Source organism: Nothoprocta perdicaria, unplaced genomic scaffold, assembly GCF_003342845.1.
Source record: "Nothoprocta perdicaria isolate Ctin4 unplaced genomic scaffold, notPer1 scaffold_172, whole genome shotgun sequence".
In the NCBI taxonomy this organism is placed as follows: domain Eukaryota; kingdom Metazoa; phylum Chordata; class Aves; order Tinamiformes; family Tinamidae; genus Nothoprocta; species Nothoprocta perdicaria.
The window spans coordinates 1,547,160-1,565,860 of record NW_020454894.1 but is presented as its reverse complement, the minus strand read 5'-3'; the positions used below and the strand labels follow the sequence as shown (position 1 = coordinate 1,565,860).

Sequence of the window (18,701 nt, the reverse complement as noted above, 5' to 3'; positions counted from 1 at the left end):
TGACGAACCTAATAACCTTCTATGATGGGATGACTGGCCAGCTGGACGATGGGAGAGCCATAGATGTTGTCTACCTTGACTTCAGCGAGGCTTTCGACACCGTCTCCCATAATATCTTCATATGGAAGCTCTGGGAGAGTGATCTGGACAAGTGCACAGTGAGGTGGATCAAGAGCTGGCTGGATGGCAGAGCTCAGAGGGTGGTAATAAATGGGGCCGAGTCCAGTTAGAGGCCTGTGGCCAGTGGTGTCCCCCAGGGGTCAGTACTGGACCCCATGCTGTTCAACTTGCTCACCAATGACTTGGACAAAGCGTGCACCCTGAGCAAGTTTACAGACAATACCAAGCTGGGTAGAGTGGACAACACTCCAGAAGGCTGTGCTGCCATTCAGGGGAACCTGGACAGGATGGAGAGTTGGGTAGAGTTGAATTTCATGTGGTTCCATAAGGACAAGTGCAGGGTCCTGCACCTGGGGAGGAATAAGCCCAGGCACCAGGACAAAGGGTGACCTTCTGGAGAGAACCTCCACAGAGAAGGCCCTGGGCATCCTGGTGGACAACAGACTGAGCATGAGTCAGCAGTGCCCTCGTGGCCAAGAAGGCCAATGGGCTCCTGGCTGCATGAGGAGGATGTTGCCAGCAGGACAAGAGAGTGGATCCTGCCCCTCTGCTCAGCTCTCTGGAGGCTGCACCTGGAGTACTGGGTGCAGTCAACCAAGACTCCCCGATCCCTCTCTGCGGAGCTGCTCTCCAGCAGATCATCCCCTATTCTATGCTGATACCTGGGGTTATTCCTCCCCTAAAACACTCATCATCTGTATGCATATTAATATTTGTTAAATATAATATTAATGCTCATTTTAATAAAAACTCTTTTATTATTTAGAAGAAACATAGGTTGACTCAGAATTATCTTTCTCAATCAAATGAAGTTCTACTGCAGTGCATGGCTATTGCATTCTGCCATAATATTATTGATGTATTGGCTCCTGCTAGCTTGGAAATACTTGAATGCTTTGGGCAGTTTGATCCAGTTTTGACAAGCCAGTTTTTGACTCTTCATCAGGTAAAGCAGCTAATGAATTACTGATTTTTCTAGTAAAAAAGAGTGTTTTAAGTTAAGAAACAGATGGTATGATTGATAATTTTTTATGTAAGTTAATATATTAAGTCCAAAATATATATATTTATACATTTTATATATAGAGAAAGCATATTTTAAATATGTTAATATCTATTAAAACAAATGATAGATAATATAATAAAAGGCCAGTATTGCCCTTGCAGAAGTGCTGTAATATAATATAATATAATGTAATGTAATGTAATGTAATGTAATGTAATATAATATAATATAATATAATATAATATAATATAATATAATATAACTAATATAAAAATTTTGCAGAGCTGCTTAGCATCCATGGTGATGAGAAATATTCTTCTAACAGCTACTTCAAACACCAGCAGCTCACAGCTGGCAGCATTATTGCATTTTCAGAATCACTTAAAACAAAACAGAGATGCAAGTGATCTTCAAAAAAATGTGGAACAGCAACTGACTGCTATTTCAAAGGTAACTTTTTGAGTAGAGCTCCTTAGGAGGAGTTTATATGTATGCTATACAGTTATACAGAAACACACACACACACACACACACACACACACACATATTTTTTTATGTAGTTATATTATTTCTGGAACTAAATAATATATTGTCTCATTACTTTAGACTCTGTTAAACATTTTTGTTTTCTTAATTTGAAGCATGGTATTGACTTGGTGGATGCAGTCATGAAATGAATTTTTTTTTTTTTTTTAAGTATGGAACATGTTAACCTATGGTTTTGCTTATGATATATTATCTGTGTGCCAAAAGCTATGTAATTTAAGTTAGAAGCAAGATAAAAGGATGAAATTCAGGCTTGTCCTGTAGTTACTGTTTTTGTGTAGCCTGATAGTGGAGTTGTGTTTGTCTGCATGCACGACCCACTGAAATCATTGTAGACTGAATTATCCAATCCAGCTATAGGTAGTACTGCAAAGGACTCTTTCTACAGAGAGTCCCATCAACCATCTTGGTTGAAATACCTTGTTCATTGGCAAGTGTTACCCTATGAAAAGATCCCAATAAAGTAGCTTTTGGGGTTCTGTTAGCAAACTGTTCATGAATTTCTGGCCATCATCTAAATTGTGATGTTGCAAAACAGATGTTTAAAGAAACCAACTAGTAAAAATCTAATTCATGATGCATAGTTCTGGAGCAAATCGTGATTTTCTCTCCCAAAACTTTTCTGGCAGAGAATTATTCTGTCTTTGGGTCTAAACTGGTGGAAAGCTATATATTCTTCATGTAGCTGAGATATAAAAGTGGATACCAAAACTAACCTTGGAAATTCCTAGTTTAAAAACCTATTTAAAGTTAAAAAAAAAAAAAAAAACACTTCTAGAAAGTTAGCCACAAAGAATGAGCTGACAGGGATTTTATGCATGTCCTGGAGAATTTACAAAATGTGGAAAGCAGAAATACAAAGAGGCATGAGAAAAGTTAGTATTTTTAGATGATTTCTATACGTTCTGTATGCTCTGTACTCAACAGAGATGAGAGGATAACACTTGGCTTAGCAGACACTGACTTGAGTTGCAGTGATCATCTAAAAGGTAGAAGATACCAGAGCTGAAAAGATGTAGCAGCAGCACTGTGTGTGCCACAGTAGCTGCGGAACAAAAGGCGAGATGTCCACTCATCTCTGCATGTTACCTATCATGACTTCAGGCAGCCTGAGGTTAAGAGGCCAAAGTGGGCATGGAGCCTCTGCTCTCAGAGAGTGTGCTAGGGTTTTTTTAAAGTACAGTAGTAGCTTTCGGTTCAGATCATGAGTGTGCTCTCAGAGTCACTCTCCTGATTGTTCTTTGTTACTGTGCTTGTGCTACGGAGCAGTGAGTGCATGAGCTGGATTCCTACTAGGCACGGACTGAACTGGGTGTCTCATGCACTCCACAGGTGGAGTGCACACTCCACAGACACAGGTGGGCTAGTCCAGGGGACCAGTGTAGTGGTACTCCAAAGTAAAAATCCTTGAGCAGCTCCAGCAGCTCCTCATCGCCCTGTGATGGGCACATCAGTGGAGGAGGCTAAAGGGAGTGTGCCTGAGCACAAGAAAGACTTCGACCTGAAGTGTGTGAACAAACACACACGAATGCCTAGACTTAACTGTCTCAGAGATGTTTATAGTACTTTTGCTGTCTTAGGGCCACTGTTTCATCTGGGGACTGAATTCTGGTTTTAGTCATATCTCTTGGTATTTTTGCTTTTGTTTTCTCTAAAACAGATGTATATTCTTAGCATGAGATGTAATCATTTTATATAGTTTATTTTAGTCAAGTCTGTTATTAACAAAACAATGAAGGACTTTAATGAGTGTTGATGTTATGTTGAGTTATTCTACTTCCTCCTTTGCTAATCCATGTAGTATTTGATAATATTTTTGCATCATAGTTAGGGTAGCAGTCAAAAAGATCGTGTTGTTATTGACTGGACTAACAACTAGAGCTATTTGTAATTTGCTTAGGGTAATATTTCTAATCTCTTACACAGTGCACAAAAACATGTGTTATTTTTCAAAATAAGGCACCTTCTTTTTAAGAATTACTGGTTTTTTTTCTGGTGAAAGAATAGAGATGGTTTTTTATAAAATGTATGAAACTAATATCACTTTTGAATTATTATGCAGGCATGGAAAAATCTCCATATTCCTGTTGAACATTTTAATATCATGAATGAATTGCCACCTAATTTTTACATAGTTATCCTCCAGCATTCAGAAGACAGGTATAAAATTTCATCATTTCAGTTTATCATTTTGTTTGGTGCTAATGTCATCTTTCTATACCAGTGAATAAAAGCTATATTGACTGTTTATTAACTTTTTCTTTTAATTTGGTGGTTTTGAATTTTAGGATAGTGAACAAATTAATAAAAAAATCTACCTACAACTGCAACTTTTGATTTTCCATAATTATCTCTGTTCTCTAGACTAGGGAACTTTAAGGACTAAAAAAGCTGTTTTTTGATCTCTAAAATCTGGTTTATAGTTTCCAGTTGTCATGCTCTATGCCCTTGCAAATGTTAGGAGGAATCATATTTAGGGGTCATATAGAGTCACAAATGACATGGTTATTGCACCCGAAATAAATCACTCATAAAACGAGCTGTAGTGACTATGTGTACCCTCACCAGTTGTGAAAACTCTTAAACAATTGTCATGGCAATGCAAACGCATTGAATTATCAGCAATTGATAAAGTTGCTTCCTACCAATTAGGCTAAATAGCCAAATAATTAACTCACCATTTTTCTCCTTTCCTTAGATCAAATTTGTACAGTTCAGTGATTGAAAAACCAAAAGTAAGTACTGCACAACAAAGAGGAAAGCCCACTCAGCCGGTGGGTAAGTGCCTGTTACATTTAGAATTAAAAATAATTGTCCTGTTATTTTTAGAACATCCGTATGTTTCACTGTTGCTTTCAGTAAAAGTTTAAATAATTGTTGTAACTCCTATTAATACCAGAAGAAGGTGTTTCATAGTCAGATATCATGTATTTAGTCACAGTTTATATACTTGATATTGATACTTGAAGGCTAAAGTTGTTGTGCATAAATATCAAGTGATTTTTAATTGTATGTTTCTGTATAGACTTTATGATAAATTTATGTAAACCACTAAATTTATGTAAACCATTATTTCATATCTCAAGGGATACTGAGAAATATTGTTTTAGATCTTGAGTTTGTCTCTATAACTATTTCTTCAATTAGAAATATGATTTTTTTAAAGTATCTTAAAGTGGTGTTTTCTCCTTTTAAAGCTAAAGTTTCTCGGTTTCCCATGAATCCTGATATATTTTATGTTTTGTTGGAAAAAGTGCGTCTTTACAAGCAGCAAAAGATGAATAGACTTAAAAAAGCTAGCAGTCAAAACTTGCAAGAGTGTGTCTCCAAAACACACGAGGTAATATATTTGATTATCTTATATTTAAAGATATGTAATAAATATACTAAAAGCCATCAGAAATACATACATACACATGCACGCATACTATATATATATGCATATAATATTTCAATTTATTCCAAATGTATTTCTGGCTTTCCTAATTAATAAATTCTACCTGTGCTCTGCTTATAATTTAATCTTATATTATTCCACTATTATTTCAATATATTATTCAAAAGCTTTGAAATGTTCTGTAGTTTAGTGCAGTGCAAACTTGATACAACGGAGTCCAAATTATACAAAAATGAAGTTCTGTGTACCCTTAAGATTTGCATTCTGCACATTGGCTTTCATGCCTTTAACTCTAGATAAAGGAAAAGATTTTACGGGAGAGCCCCAGATATTCCCCCCTCCCCCTCCTCCTAAAATGCGATTATTGAACAAAACTCTTAAATTGAAACAAATTAGACTTAGGCAGAGAATTATCATCAGTTCCCAGCATGGGACAGTTTTGTACCAGAGCACACAGTATCTTTTTTAGCGTAACTGCTTATTTGAATGTAGTAGATAGGAATCTGTTACTGTCATCTGCTTCAAGGACATACCTAATTGGAATTTCAAGATTATATATTTGAATTTGAACACTCTGAAATTCTAGATGATGAAAGTTTTGTGTTCCTACAAGAGGCTTCCATTCTATAAAGTCTTTGTTTCTAAATCTCATTGTGCAGTGTAAAGGCACAGTGGCAAAAGCCTCTGACTTTTGCATAAACTTTCAAACTGCAAGATCACAGGAAGTGTTCTACACATTCAGTATGTAAGTCTGTGTCCTCTGTCATTCTCAATTACATTAATTTTGACTCAGAGTATATGTAGGTGTTCACACTTACGTTTTTTGAAACTGGTTTGATATATTTTCCATTTCATGGTGTTTAAATTAATCTGATGTAGCCTCAATTTAACATATTACACCTTAAGTCCATGCTAAATACCATTTTGTAAGTATTATTTTTTTACTGAAATTTGTTTCACAGTCTCCCATAGACAAAATAGATGAGAATGTACAGGATTTTACATCAGATTTCTCTGAAATAGTGGAAGTTATGGAAGACTATCTGAAACCAGTGCTGTCACAGTTTGAATTTCCTGATACTAGGTAAGACATTTAGAATTGTTTCATCATCATTGTAGAAAATAAAATTGTGACCCAGGCTCTACCAATACAGGAATGATTTTAGCAAGCGTAGAACCTATGGAATGGACTTTTTACTTCTTTTGAGATCTAAGAGGACTATATAACTATATATATAAAACATAAAATGCTTATGTCCATCTCTAAAAAGGATTTTCCTCCAGCGCAAATCATACCATATTGATCTGAAGGTGAAACATTATAACTAAACAATTTAAGGATGTGGTTTCCAAGGGCCAGGACTTCCAAAGGGAGTGTGTTCTTTGTCTTAAATTTCCTTGAGCTTGCACTACCTTTTCTTTATGCCTCCTGTCAAAATCTCTTCTTGTTTATGTATTGATGATAGTTATATTTTCAATGTTCATATTCCCAGAGAACAGACTGCATCAGTTTCAACTGAATCAGGAAAAATGAAAGTAAAAGATAAGGATACCAAACGCAACGAAATACAAGGTACATGGTTTCTTGAGGATAATAATGGATACAACACGTGTAAATATTTATATTTACATATATGAGCAGATATTAGAATGCTGATCTTCATTATAGTTTTTTGGTTTTCAGAAGTCAGTAAGGGAAAAAAAGGTTTTATTTGCATTTATTTTCTATACTGGTTTAATATTTTAGTGTACTTCCAAAGTGGTTGTTTATATGCTGGAAGGATATGCATGTATCCACAGCCTTGAAACTACAGGTTTCAGACAGCCAAAAAAAAAAAAAAATTATCATAAACCAATGTTTTCAGGAAAAAGGCCAATAGAAAGAGAACTTCATTCATTCTGTTCATCTTTTTGTCTATTTTATGCTTTCCTCCTTTTTACTCAGAGGACTTTCACAATACTTGTGGACCATCACAAGGTTTTCTGCCTCATGCTGGGAAGTAGTGAAGTTTACAATTAAAAATTACTAAAAAAAAAATAACCCATTTGCAGTCACTTTTGTCCCGAAGAGTTTCTTTCTACAACATGTCAGCTGGCTTATTCTGTCATTCTGGAAAGACTTAAGATAACCTGTCTTTCATGTATTTGTTTTTTCTCTGCACCAAATGGGAAAATGTTGACATAATGATACTTAGTGCTTATTTCTAAATAACAGAAGCAAAGCTTCCTACAAAGTGATATAGTTAGCATTGGATAGGAGCTCTTCTAAAACTTTTTTTTGTTCTTTTTTTTTTAAGTCAAACATAATTAGAGGATTTTTTGTTTCCAAACATCATTTCCTTGTGTACATTGCATACACGTGACTAGTTTGAGATGGTGTGGCTATTAATATAAGGATATTTTTCCCTCTGAAGAATTAGCTCTCACAAATTAATATGCTTACAAGTTTGCTGGGTCTTAGGGAGAGCTTTATCAAAAGAAATACAATTGTATAACACTCTTCATTCACAGTAAAATGGATTTCATTCACAGTAAAATGGATTATGCAATAGAAGTTTTGCAAGTAGCTTCAGTTATTGGTATACATACTGAGAAATACTAAATCTCAGTCTTGCTGTAATTCTTCAGGTACACCTATGGAGTTAGGGTTGTGTGTGGTATTATTGGCAGATACGTTACTTATGGAATTGCCTTTGGAAGGACTGAGTATCTTTCAAGAAGAGGGTGTATGTTCTGTATCCAGAGATTTTTCTCTCCAGATTCTCTACAATCGAATGTGTGTGGAAGAATCAGGTACTTTGAAATAAACATTCTTTGTATTAGTATGGTAAAGCAATAAGCAAGATACTTAAAATGTGACAAGCATGAACGGTATAATGTATTTTATGGAAATACTGCCATATACAATAGATTCCTGGTTTTGGGGCTGTAATATAAATATTAGTAAGTGCAGTAATGCAAGTAGTATTAATGCATTATACAGTATGTATCTTATTGTAATATATTTGCAATGCTAGCTAATTTAAAATGACCTGTATTGTGAAAGAATAAGGTGTCTGCTGGATTCTAAGATAGCTTATGAATTTTGAAAGAAAAAGAAAGACTTTAAACTTACATAATGCATGACTTTGTTTATATCCTTGTTTATCTATTACCAAAGTTTAAAAAATCCAAAGTTATATTAGTCATATAAAGAAAAGAACACATTAAAACTCTAATTAAATTACTAAACCTAGTGAATCTAGACAAAAAATAGGATGAGAAAATTTCACTCTGTACCATGAGAGTATTCTGCAAAGCAGAGATTCCTGTATTGGGCTCATATCACTAATATTTAGCACCTTAAGTATAACCTCTCCTGTGTTTTTCTGTGCCAAGATTCCTTTCCACAGAGAGGGAAGTGTGGATTATCTAGGTTTAAAATATTTTTAAACTACATACACATTCACATATTGTTATATGCCTATTAGAAATAGCAATTTTAGAACATGCAGTTTTTCTCATTTCTGTTTTACCTCTTTTCAAAGTGAAACCTAATTGTAGAAGTCAATAAAAGAGAGGAAGTGTACCAGTAAAGACTCTGTGTAATTAGGAAAACAGCCACTGAAAAGAAGTAATAGCCGAATTAGTATTAATGCGTATCTTGAATTTCCCCCAACTTCCAGAGCACTCCAATGATAACTAACACCTGTACTTTGGGCAGTAGCCATCTGTATATTGAGAAATAAGCTGATTTCTTGTCCTCTTTTGAAATCTCTTAAAAAAATAAAAAGTAAGATTAACATGTGAGATACTTTTTTCTCGTGATCTCTACATATTTCAGTGAAGTGCTCATTATTCCAATAACATCAAGTATGGGTACTCTAATAGGTTAGGAAGTGCTCCACTGATAACTGTTCAGCTCTATCCTCCTAAATATAATAAAACTTGTCCTTGTCCAAGGACAATGTCTTAGCTTCTTTTCCACTTTTAAGCCATTATCTTTAGGGAAGAGGGTTTGGCGTATGTCCTTGTGTTTCTGTTACATGAAATAAATTTTTGTTTCTCTAACTTAATGTGTTGTTATCACACCCTTACAAACACAAGTCATTTTCAAGAAAATTTTGATTTCTAAAACTGCCTAATTAAAACAGTTCAATTGTTCAATTCTACAGAGATTGAAGTGAAAAACAATGTTGAGATGTCTAAAGAACCAAAACGAAAAGCTGATCAGAAGAAGAATGTCAAAATGGTAAACTGTCCTACTTCTTTAAATAAGCTCTATAGGATTAGTTCTTATTCTGTAAAACATATGTTTATATTATAGAATTGTAGTTTCTATAATTTTTATTATGCTTTCTTGATCTGCATTCATGAAAAGCTCTAAGGTTGACTTGCATAGAAGGTGATTATATTTGTTGGGAATCTGAAGTGAAATAAATATTGCACAGTGCCATAAGGATCTTGTTTCTTATTGATTTTGCAATAACTGCAGAGTTGTTGATTCTTGGAAAATCAATTTCTTTGTAAAAGTGTGACATATTTAACAACCCATCAAGAAGGGGTACTTAAACTTACTAGAACTACCTCCCCTTAACAAGATGGTACACTGTATAAAGAATGTAACCATATTATTTGAAATAAAAATAGATACAGAGAAGAATGTAGTTTAGCTTATGCTTTTAATTTCAGTTGGCAATTGGGTATCATGCTGCTTTAAATCTCACCTTCAAAATGTCTAGTCATCTTTTGGTTGTTTGTTGCACGTAAGGGATATAATACTGGTATATCTACCTAAGACTTCTGCTTGTAAAAGAAGAATGGTTTTTAATTGCAGGGACCCATTAATCGTGTTTTACCTTCTAATTGCCTGTCTGTTGATACCCATAATTTTAAATGTATCCTTTCACAAACCATTAGCTAAATCTATCAATTAAGATAAATTTCCATTGTTTTCATTGTGTTTATTCCATTATTTACACTTAACTTTGAAACAGATATTGTGGATCCTTATAATGAAGGAAAAGAAGCAGGTAATATAAACTACCAAATAATATTAAACAATACCTACTCAATTTAGAAAATTATGTAACTGAAAAAGAAGTCATGACATTGACAAGTTGGGAAAAAAAGTGAAGCTTTTCATCAGAACAGTAATGCGTAGTCATCAATCATTTGGTGCATCAATGAAACAATAAAACCAGGTTCAGGAAAGAAAATCAGTTTGTGTTGCCATTTCTTTCATATCACTAAATATTGAACAAATAATTGCTTGAGTTACTTTCTTATTTTATTATCCAGTTGAAAACACAAGCCTTCTTTCAAGAACTAGTTATCATGTTTTTTGAGATACCCATTGTCCCTGTCCTTGTCCGTGGCCACCGCTCTTCTCAGTGGTGGCCACAGACAGGACCCAGGGGCAATGGGTACAAATTGAAACACAGGAAATTCCATCTCCACATGAGGAAGAGCTTCTTTACTGTGAGGTTGCCAGAGCCCTGGAACAGGCTGCCCAGGGAGGCTGTGGAGTCTCCTTCTCTGGAGATCTTCCAGACTCACCTGGATGTGACCAGGTACCCTGTGATCTGGGTGTCCCTGCTGGAGCAGGGAATTGGACTAGGTGATCCCTAAAGGTCCCTTCCAACCTTAATGATTCTGTGATTCAGTGATTCAATATCAGTAGTGCAAAAAAGGATATATGTTAATTGAAAGAATATGATGCTTTGTATAATCTTTGTTATGGAAGAAATCCGCCTGAAAGCTGTGAATAGACTTAGAGGAAATGGGGCTGAATGGGAACGCATTGGGACAGGGAGAGTGAAACTCACCACACTTCTAAGGCATATTTCAGACTAGTAGTGTAAATAAAGTTTATTTTTATATATAATATGAATAATTTAAATATATATATAATTTAAATATAAATGTAAGTATACGATTAATATTTACAAATATGTATTTCTGTTTATGTATAAATAAAGCATGTCTAAGAAATCAAATCTCTGCATGTTACCTTACACCACTTTGAGAGGTGAAGTTACTAAGAGCGATACAGATGTTAGGGTTAGGATATTTGTAATGATTACCATTTTCTGGTAGAGTGTATTTACCAAAACCACAAGCTCCGTCTGACTCAAAATATTTTAATAAAACCATTTAACCTCTCTTTTTCTCCAATTACATACAATAGTTTAATGAAGTCATATTTCTTAATAAACTTACATGTATAGAATTCTAAAAATGATTTAACAAATACCTTTGTGACAATAAACTAATCTCAACTCAGGGGAAGCTACTGAACAGTGAGTAGATACTGGTACACATCTCCATACGTTTGCAGTTTCACTTTCACAGCAGATCAAAATTCACTGTTTACAATTAACTCAACAACTGGACTTGAGAATGTCTTTAATTTACAGTATTATGAAAATGTAATCAAAATTATGAAAATGTAGATCAATTTGGAATTTTTTTAACTTATTTGAATTGAAGGCTCTGGAAACTGATTTATTTTTTCTATCTACTTAAGTTCTCAGAGTCCCTGGAGCAAAATTACGTGAGCAATATTTTCAAATCTTGACACTTTTCTCAGGGCAGCTGAAGTTTATTCTTTTTGCTTCCTCAGTCTTCAAGCTGTCTATTGAATCACACTTCTCAGTTGCAAAATATACCTTTACAGTGGCAATTAAAAGCAGTTGTATCTGGTTGGAGTAAATGTCTCAGTTGCTACAGGCTTAAAAAGTAGACTTCCTTGTCATAAATGAATGAGATCTAATGTGGCTTAGAAGAGACTAAATATTATATTGCCATTTTAACATGTTTAAAATTAATATTGTGCATTATTGCTTCTAGTATGCTGAGCTCATATTGATAAAATTCTAATATTGCAGAATCTGTAAGTCCCTCACAAAAAATAAATGAAATCCTAGAAAAATACCATGACCCATTTACATCACAGTGGGAAGGAGTTATTGGAAACATACATACTCCGAGGTTTGTGATATTTCAACTACTTGCATGTTTTGTCTCTGTTTCTTTTTTGTAATGCTGTTGCTTCCCAGTTTATTCCCTTCACTCTCTATAGGAGTAGTTTAATTTTATGGGCATAGAAATAGAAGCCTAAAAGGTATCTCAAGGACTTAATCAGTATAAGTGCTATGAGACAATACAGTCATCCCTGGACCTCTCTTCATAACTCTTTGTTTGTGCTTTAAAATCTTCTCTACTAAGATTAAATACACAATGGTGTTGTTTCTCACAACAATTACAAACATACAGCTATTGCCAGGTTGCACAGCTTTTGCTGTTAGTTAAGATGCACCTCTTCTCAAAATGGAATTTCTTCATACTCCGAATACTCCCTTTGAAAGTTACACTAAACATTGTTGTTTCAGAGCTATGCAAATGCATGAGTTAAGGGTAGTTCTGAGAGCAGGGAGTTTTCTCACACTCTGGTAGGTATCCATAAAATGCAGTATGCCTGTTGCTTGCAGAGCTGAAATGTTGCTAAATTAGGTATACCCCTTCATTAAACATATGAACAGTAGTTCATATGAGCTACTTCTCTTTCCGTAGAAAGTTGTAGGTTTGTTTGTCTCCTTGATTTGTATACTTGCTTTTGTAATAAATATTTCTGGAGCAACTAGCTCTAAAGTGTTTGCTATGGATACTTTCTAAAAAATATTCTTGTACAGTATTTCCATAAATATAACTTCCTTTCTTTGCAGCCAGGTTGAATGGGAGCAACTGCTGACCAACTGCAGCGCATTTGTATTCTATGGAATGGAGCGCTTCTTGTCTCATATGTTACTCAACAGACTGGTTGCTATGAACATTCCAAGTGAGATAAGCAAATTCTAAAGTATATTTTTATTAGGATACTTTCTTTTCCCGAAAAAACAAAAATGTATTTATTTCGTGCTATGTTGTTATGAATTCTTGACGTAAGCAATTAAGTTCTTTTCTCAAGGTTGAGGATTTTAATTGAAAAAAACTTGACATTTATTTTAGTCTCTTGCACAGTTTTCTCTCTATTCCTCATAGGATAATTTAATTGTTTCTCCACTTCCAAACAGTGGGATTTCAAATCACAGAAGTTCTCAAAGTTGAGCCATCATCTGATCAGGTTTCCACTGACTCGTCACCCTTTCTCTTGAACTAAGTATTTGTTAACAATGTGTTTTCTACTGCTGAGAACCACCTCAGCAGCACCGAATTCCATCTGTCCCATGCAGACTACACAGAACCGTCCTGAATACTGGATTAATACAGAGTGATTTTCCCTGTACTGGCTAACCTTTGTAGAGTCTGAGAAGGTATTTTTTTCTGCCTCCTCACAACTGATTAATTCTTCTGGTGTTAGAGCATGAGGCTCCGACTCAAGAGGGTATTTTGAGTTCTCGGTCATCCTCTGTGCTCCTGTTCCCCTTGCACATCCTGAAGATGCTGAATTTAGAGCTAAATTGTCAGAGCAGATCAAGTGCTATCTGCCATCTAGACTGTGTTGAGCATGTGAAACTGAACTTTCCTCCTCACACGACTGCCTCATTCCTGCTGCCTTTGGGGAACTCTTCGTGGCTGATGATACCATGTCCCAGAGAATTGTGGTAGTGATGGTTGGGTTGGGGTAAAACTATGGGCAGGGAATACACCAATAAACAGTACAGTAATGAATTAAACAGTATGAATGACTTCAGGACAAAGCATGAAAAATATAAAGAAATAGATCCAGCCTAATATAATGCAAATGTATAGAGAATACTATTTGTAAGTGACTTTTGGTGGTTCTGTGATTTGACAGCAAAAGTTAACTGAGAGCATTTGGAAAAATCATATTTGGTTATTAGAGTACTGTGATTATCTTCTAGAATGATATAAATAACATATAAAATGCTTTAATTATGTAGTTGATATTTGCTAGCAAGCATCAGACACGTCCTTTTATCTAAAAATGTATGGAGGTGTTTTTGATATGGAATCATATGGAATCATCAATTACCAGCTGTAATTACTATGTTACATGGACCTTATTATTAATTATACTAAGGTGGTATAGGCAAACATGCTAGCTACTATGGGAAAATATAGCAAATTTGTATTAGATAATATTAAGATGATATTAGTGAGCTACTTTTCCTCAGTATTTGACTTCAATATTTGAATTTTGTTTGAAATATTAATTTTATATTAGCTGTTTATACTGTACTTTAAGCTGTTAACTATGAAAGGGCTGTTTTATTACGTTAAACATTATTGTTAGTGCAAATACTCTTATTACACCAGATTCTTTTTTTTTTTTCTAGAATGCCTTTTGATGATACTTTTAGATCTGGTGCAATCAAAGCAAAGTTATCAGCGAATGATGAACTCTGATATCCACAAAAGGTAGGATGAAATTTGCTTTTGTAAAATCCACAGTAATTATTTTTATTATAAAAGAAAGTTAAAATTTAAGTTTCAAATACTTTTATTTACTTCTGCAAGTAGAAGGACTCATGATTGCATATAAATGTGGAATTATTCTCTTATTGTTCCATTCATTACATAGGGGCCATATGGAATCAAAGGTATGTGATACAGCAATGATGGAGAAAATATTCCAATGGAGAAAATATTACATCAGATGTTAGCTCTATCATCCTTACCTACCAATTATGATCTCAAGAGTCTCCAAAGAATATTGTTAAATATATATAAAGATCTATAAACATCTATAAATATATTTATATGAATATGATTATATTTATATAAACATGTATATTTAGTGTTTAAATGTGTTTATATAGATATATAAAGAACTGTAACAGATGAACTGGCAAAAGTCCTTCTAGATTTTCATGCACTGAATAGTTTAACAGGCAGTTGTTTATGTGTATAAATTATTTTTGCATGCTAAATGACCTTTTCAGACTGTTTGATGTTATTAATCAGGGCTTTTAGATTTGAAAGCATCTCTGTATTTTCCTTGCTTTTAAGTTGACGGGTGACAAGCTTTGTATATGACTGTTGTATGTCCATTTTGAATTCTTGACAGATTGCACCACTTCAGAGATAACTTTAAGATGTTAAAAGTAAGGGGGATAGTTTTAGTGTCTTGATATTAATCATGAGTTATTTAGCACATGGTGAATTTTCAGGCAGCCAAATTATACTCTTAACACGTGAGTAAATCAAAATGCATGTACTTCTATTCCCATTATTATTGGGACACCTGTATTAACGCAGCCAACTCAAGCTTGTATTTAACTCTCAGCTCTGTGAAAATCCTTTTAACTTTTCTGACTGTTCATTCCATGAATGAGAAACATAAAAAGACTCTTCCTAAAAATGTAGTTAATAGGCAAGAAGTTTTTCAACAAGTTTAATGAATGCAATGATGCACATTACAGTGAATTGTATTTAAGATATAAAAACCTGTGTACATGTATAGACAAGTCTCTGACTGTTTAAAAAAATCCTTATGTTTTTATTACTGTTATCCTCTTTCCCCTTCTGAAAACAGTTCTTCCCAAAACAAGACAAGCGAGTTTCCTACTCTATGTTTTGAACTCTTATTTTAATGGACATTAACAGAAAACTTCAGTTACCATCTTCTGCTAACATTGCAATGAAAAGCAGAGATTGACGAAAGCAAGATTCAACTTCTAATTCATTGCAGATTCAGTGCTATAGAGATTGACTTCTCTTCCATTGTTAAAACAAAATACTTACTTAAATATTCAGGAGAAGGATTTTGAATCCCACTGTAGAAGTGATTTGGTTTTAAGCAACCAAAATTACTGCCATGCTCATTCTAACTGAAACATGCCAAAGAGCAAACTTAATACAATAATTTCTTTATCCCTTCAGAAACTTAAACAGAATCAAACAGTCATTTCCACAATTTGCCCAGCATTTTCACTGTATAATAAAAATTATTCTGCAGTATTTTGTAAAAATCGATGTGTTTATTCCTCCACTGCCATCCGTTAAGATATCTAAAAAAGTACAATGACAGGTCAGGGAGCAATCCACTGGCTAGGTTCCGTCATATGAAAATGTAGTGATAAAGTTACAATAATTCTTTGAGATAAATATAAGGTACTGTATGAACTGTGCAAGAAAATCTCAATCTGGCATTTTTCTTTCTAGGGTGAAAGTTTTATAATATTCTCTTTCACTTTCTAATAAGAAGTATCATATGGTAAATGAATTTCTTGATATATTTTTACTCAGGATTGAATGTACTTACTTTGTAATTCTATTACTTTCAATTTTCTTTAGCTGCTCACATATTGCTTTGGAAGGACCAACAGAGACAGCAATGCTTCTAAGCCTTACTGGTGTTCATGCTATAATAGCCAACCAGTGGTACACAACTCTGCAAGAGAATGCAGAAAGGCTAGAAATTTTGTCTGAGAGTATGTATTACATTCTTCATTGTCTGTGTATGATGTTTTTCACATCTTTTACGCAGGTGCTTTTGTGCTTTGTGTTTCTACTCTCTCCTCTTTCTGTGAATTATTTTTTACCAAAACTTGTCTGGAGTCCTAGTCTCTTTGGACTAAGCTTCTAGCTCTTGTTTACTTACTCTCTGTAAGAGATGAAGTGTGCAGGAATTACCATATGTTTTTGATAGCTTGATCTTTCAAACAGAAAAATAACCTGTTAGGAAGTTAAATGAATGTAGTGGAGGAAGATTTCTGCATGGAGGAGCAGCTGCAGAAGTAAAAGCAAACAAACAAAAAGCTCTGGGTAACTAACTTCTATAAGGGTAACTAACTGTTACCTTATAGAAACAACATTGAATTTCTAGTAGTAAATTTCTTTAAGTTTTCTTTATTTCTAATTTCTTTAAGTAATTTTAAAAAATCATTTATTTTAAAAGAGAAAAAATCAAAAAAGAGATCTTTTTTTCCCAAAAAACTTTCATTAGCAACTCATAAAATATTTCTTTTCAGATTTGTTAAGAATTGGGAGGACAACTGGACAGACAGTCAATATTCTTCAAAAGAGGAAGATCCAGAGTAATTCAGTTAAAAGTAAGAATTTGAAAAACATTATACAAAAGCCTAAGGACAGTATGGTAACAGAATTAAAACCTGCTATTTAGTCAGTAGATTTTTAGTTATTGCCTTTAGTGATTTTTTTTTTTTTTTTGGTCATATGATAGCAGGAGAGGGCTGTGGACTGAATTACCAGTGTAGACCTTGAAGTAAATAATTATCTGATAAAGCTTTTCTGTTTAAATTAAAATGCAAAAATAGCAAACAATACAGACAAGAAGATAATCAGTATGAATTTGTATCTCAAGTCATTTGCATGTGCACCTTAAATAAATAAAAAATAAATAAATAAAGGACCTTAACACGTCCTTACTACCTTGTCACCAATTTGTATTAAAACGTACAAGTATATCTTTGTCTTGTTTTTTCTCTTAAGTATCTATTATAATTGGTTGATTCTACTGAAGACCCATGTGTAATCTGCAGATATATTAGAAATCTTTCAAATGAAACAAATTTTTGTAACACTTTTTATGAGAATTAAAAGAATTAAGAATTCTTACAAGGATGAAAAGTAGGAAGACCATTGATAATACTATGCTTGGAGTAAGAGTATTTTAGGTATGTAAAATTTCTTTCTGGAAATTTGGTCACAGCTGACCAAACAGTTAAAATATTCCCTCCACTGGACTGTTACAAAGTGAAGTAGTGTGAAAAAGTTAGGTCAACAGCATGCCATGCACAATGAAAATTTTTTTTGCGATGCGTAGTAGATTACATATCCAATGCAAAAAGCATAAGCATTTTTGTATTGTATTGTATTATATTTTTATAAAAATGTACTATAATGGCTATTAAAAATTAAAGATATTTACCCTGTAAAATTATACAAATATTTTTTATGGTATTTGACATAGCTTTTAAGGGTAAAGAAAATAAATTATAATGGTTATAATTTACACTATCAGAGATGAAAAGAGGGGAACAGTTCAGATTGTAAACAGTGCAAGATGCTTTCTATTTTTTTCAAAAAACTCTTTCTTGGATATAGTAGCAGTTATTTATTTTTTAGAAAGGAAGGTTATTAAGCAGATAAAAGTTAAAATACTGCGCTTCATAGCACTCTCATGCTCAGACATATTTGGAAATAACAATATTTTAAAATTATGTTTTCTAGTAGAAGAGGATTTTGACAATTCTCCTACAGAGAACGCAGAAGAACAGAACGTTCCTACTCCTCCAGATCTTACTGCAATTCATTCATCAGTTTTTAATTGTGTGTTATATGGTTTACCCAATGTAATTATTACATAACTTATGTCAGACTTTTCATAATAGGAACACCACAACAGTGTGCATAGTGCATGCCTTGCACTGGAGGCATCCCAATACCTTTATGCAAATCCTAAGAAGAGATCAGCTTAAGAAAATGTATGTTTGACTTATTGATTGATTTCTGATATAAGCAATTTCATATTAAAGTAGTTGAATTAAATATCAAAGTTGCTTCTGGATATTTCAATTAGTTACTACTCTATGCTTTTCTGAACTCGCTGAAATCTTTAAAAGAATAATTTAGAGTTCTGTTTGCTTTGACTCCAGTATTGCCTTTTTGGACAAATGTAAGCTACTATAAAAATTTTTGAGTTTGAATATCTGAAATTAGACA

At 33.8% G+C, this 18,701-nt stretch overlaps 1 protein-coding gene across 1 annotated transcript in view; it reads left to right on the top strand.

The window, feature by feature from the left end:
* CFAP46 (cilia and flagella associated protein 46) overlaps positions 1 to 18,489 on the top strand; it is a 68,817-nt gene extending 50,328 nt beyond the window's left edge. Inside the window, exons 43-59 of the mRNA XM_026036227.1 lie at positions 887 to 1,066; positions 1,409 to 1,576; positions 3,735 to 3,832; positions 4,371 to 4,450; positions 4,870 to 5,012; positions 6,032 to 6,153; positions 6,563 to 6,642; positions 7,698 to 7,862; positions 9,224 to 9,300; positions 9,886 to 9,946; positions 10,046 to 10,081; positions 11,939 to 12,041; positions 12,776 to 12,888; positions 14,351 to 14,432; positions 16,311 to 16,447; positions 16,988 to 17,068; positions 18,210 to 18,489. Coding sequence (XP_025892012.1) covers positions 887 to 1,066; positions 1,409 to 1,576; positions 3,735 to 3,832; positions 4,371 to 4,450; positions 4,870 to 5,012; positions 6,032 to 6,153; positions 6,563 to 6,642; positions 7,698 to 7,862; positions 9,224 to 9,300; positions 9,886 to 9,946; positions 10,046 to 10,081; positions 11,939 to 12,041; positions 12,776 to 12,888; positions 14,351 to 14,432; positions 16,311 to 16,447; positions 16,988 to 17,068; positions 18,210 to 18,346 — 1,863 coding nt within the window. The 3' untranslated portion in view covers positions 18,347 to 18,489. The remainder of the gene's footprint in view (positions 1 to 886; positions 1,067 to 1,408; positions 1,577 to 3,734; positions 3,833 to 4,370; positions 4,451 to 4,869; positions 5,013 to 6,031; positions 6,154 to 6,562; positions 6,643 to 7,697; positions 7,863 to 9,223; positions 9,301 to 9,885; positions 9,947 to 10,045; positions 10,082 to 11,938; positions 12,042 to 12,775; positions 12,889 to 14,350; positions 14,433 to 16,310; positions 16,448 to 16,987; positions 17,069 to 18,209) is intronic.
* Positions 18,490 to 18,701: the final 212 nt, after the last annotated feature.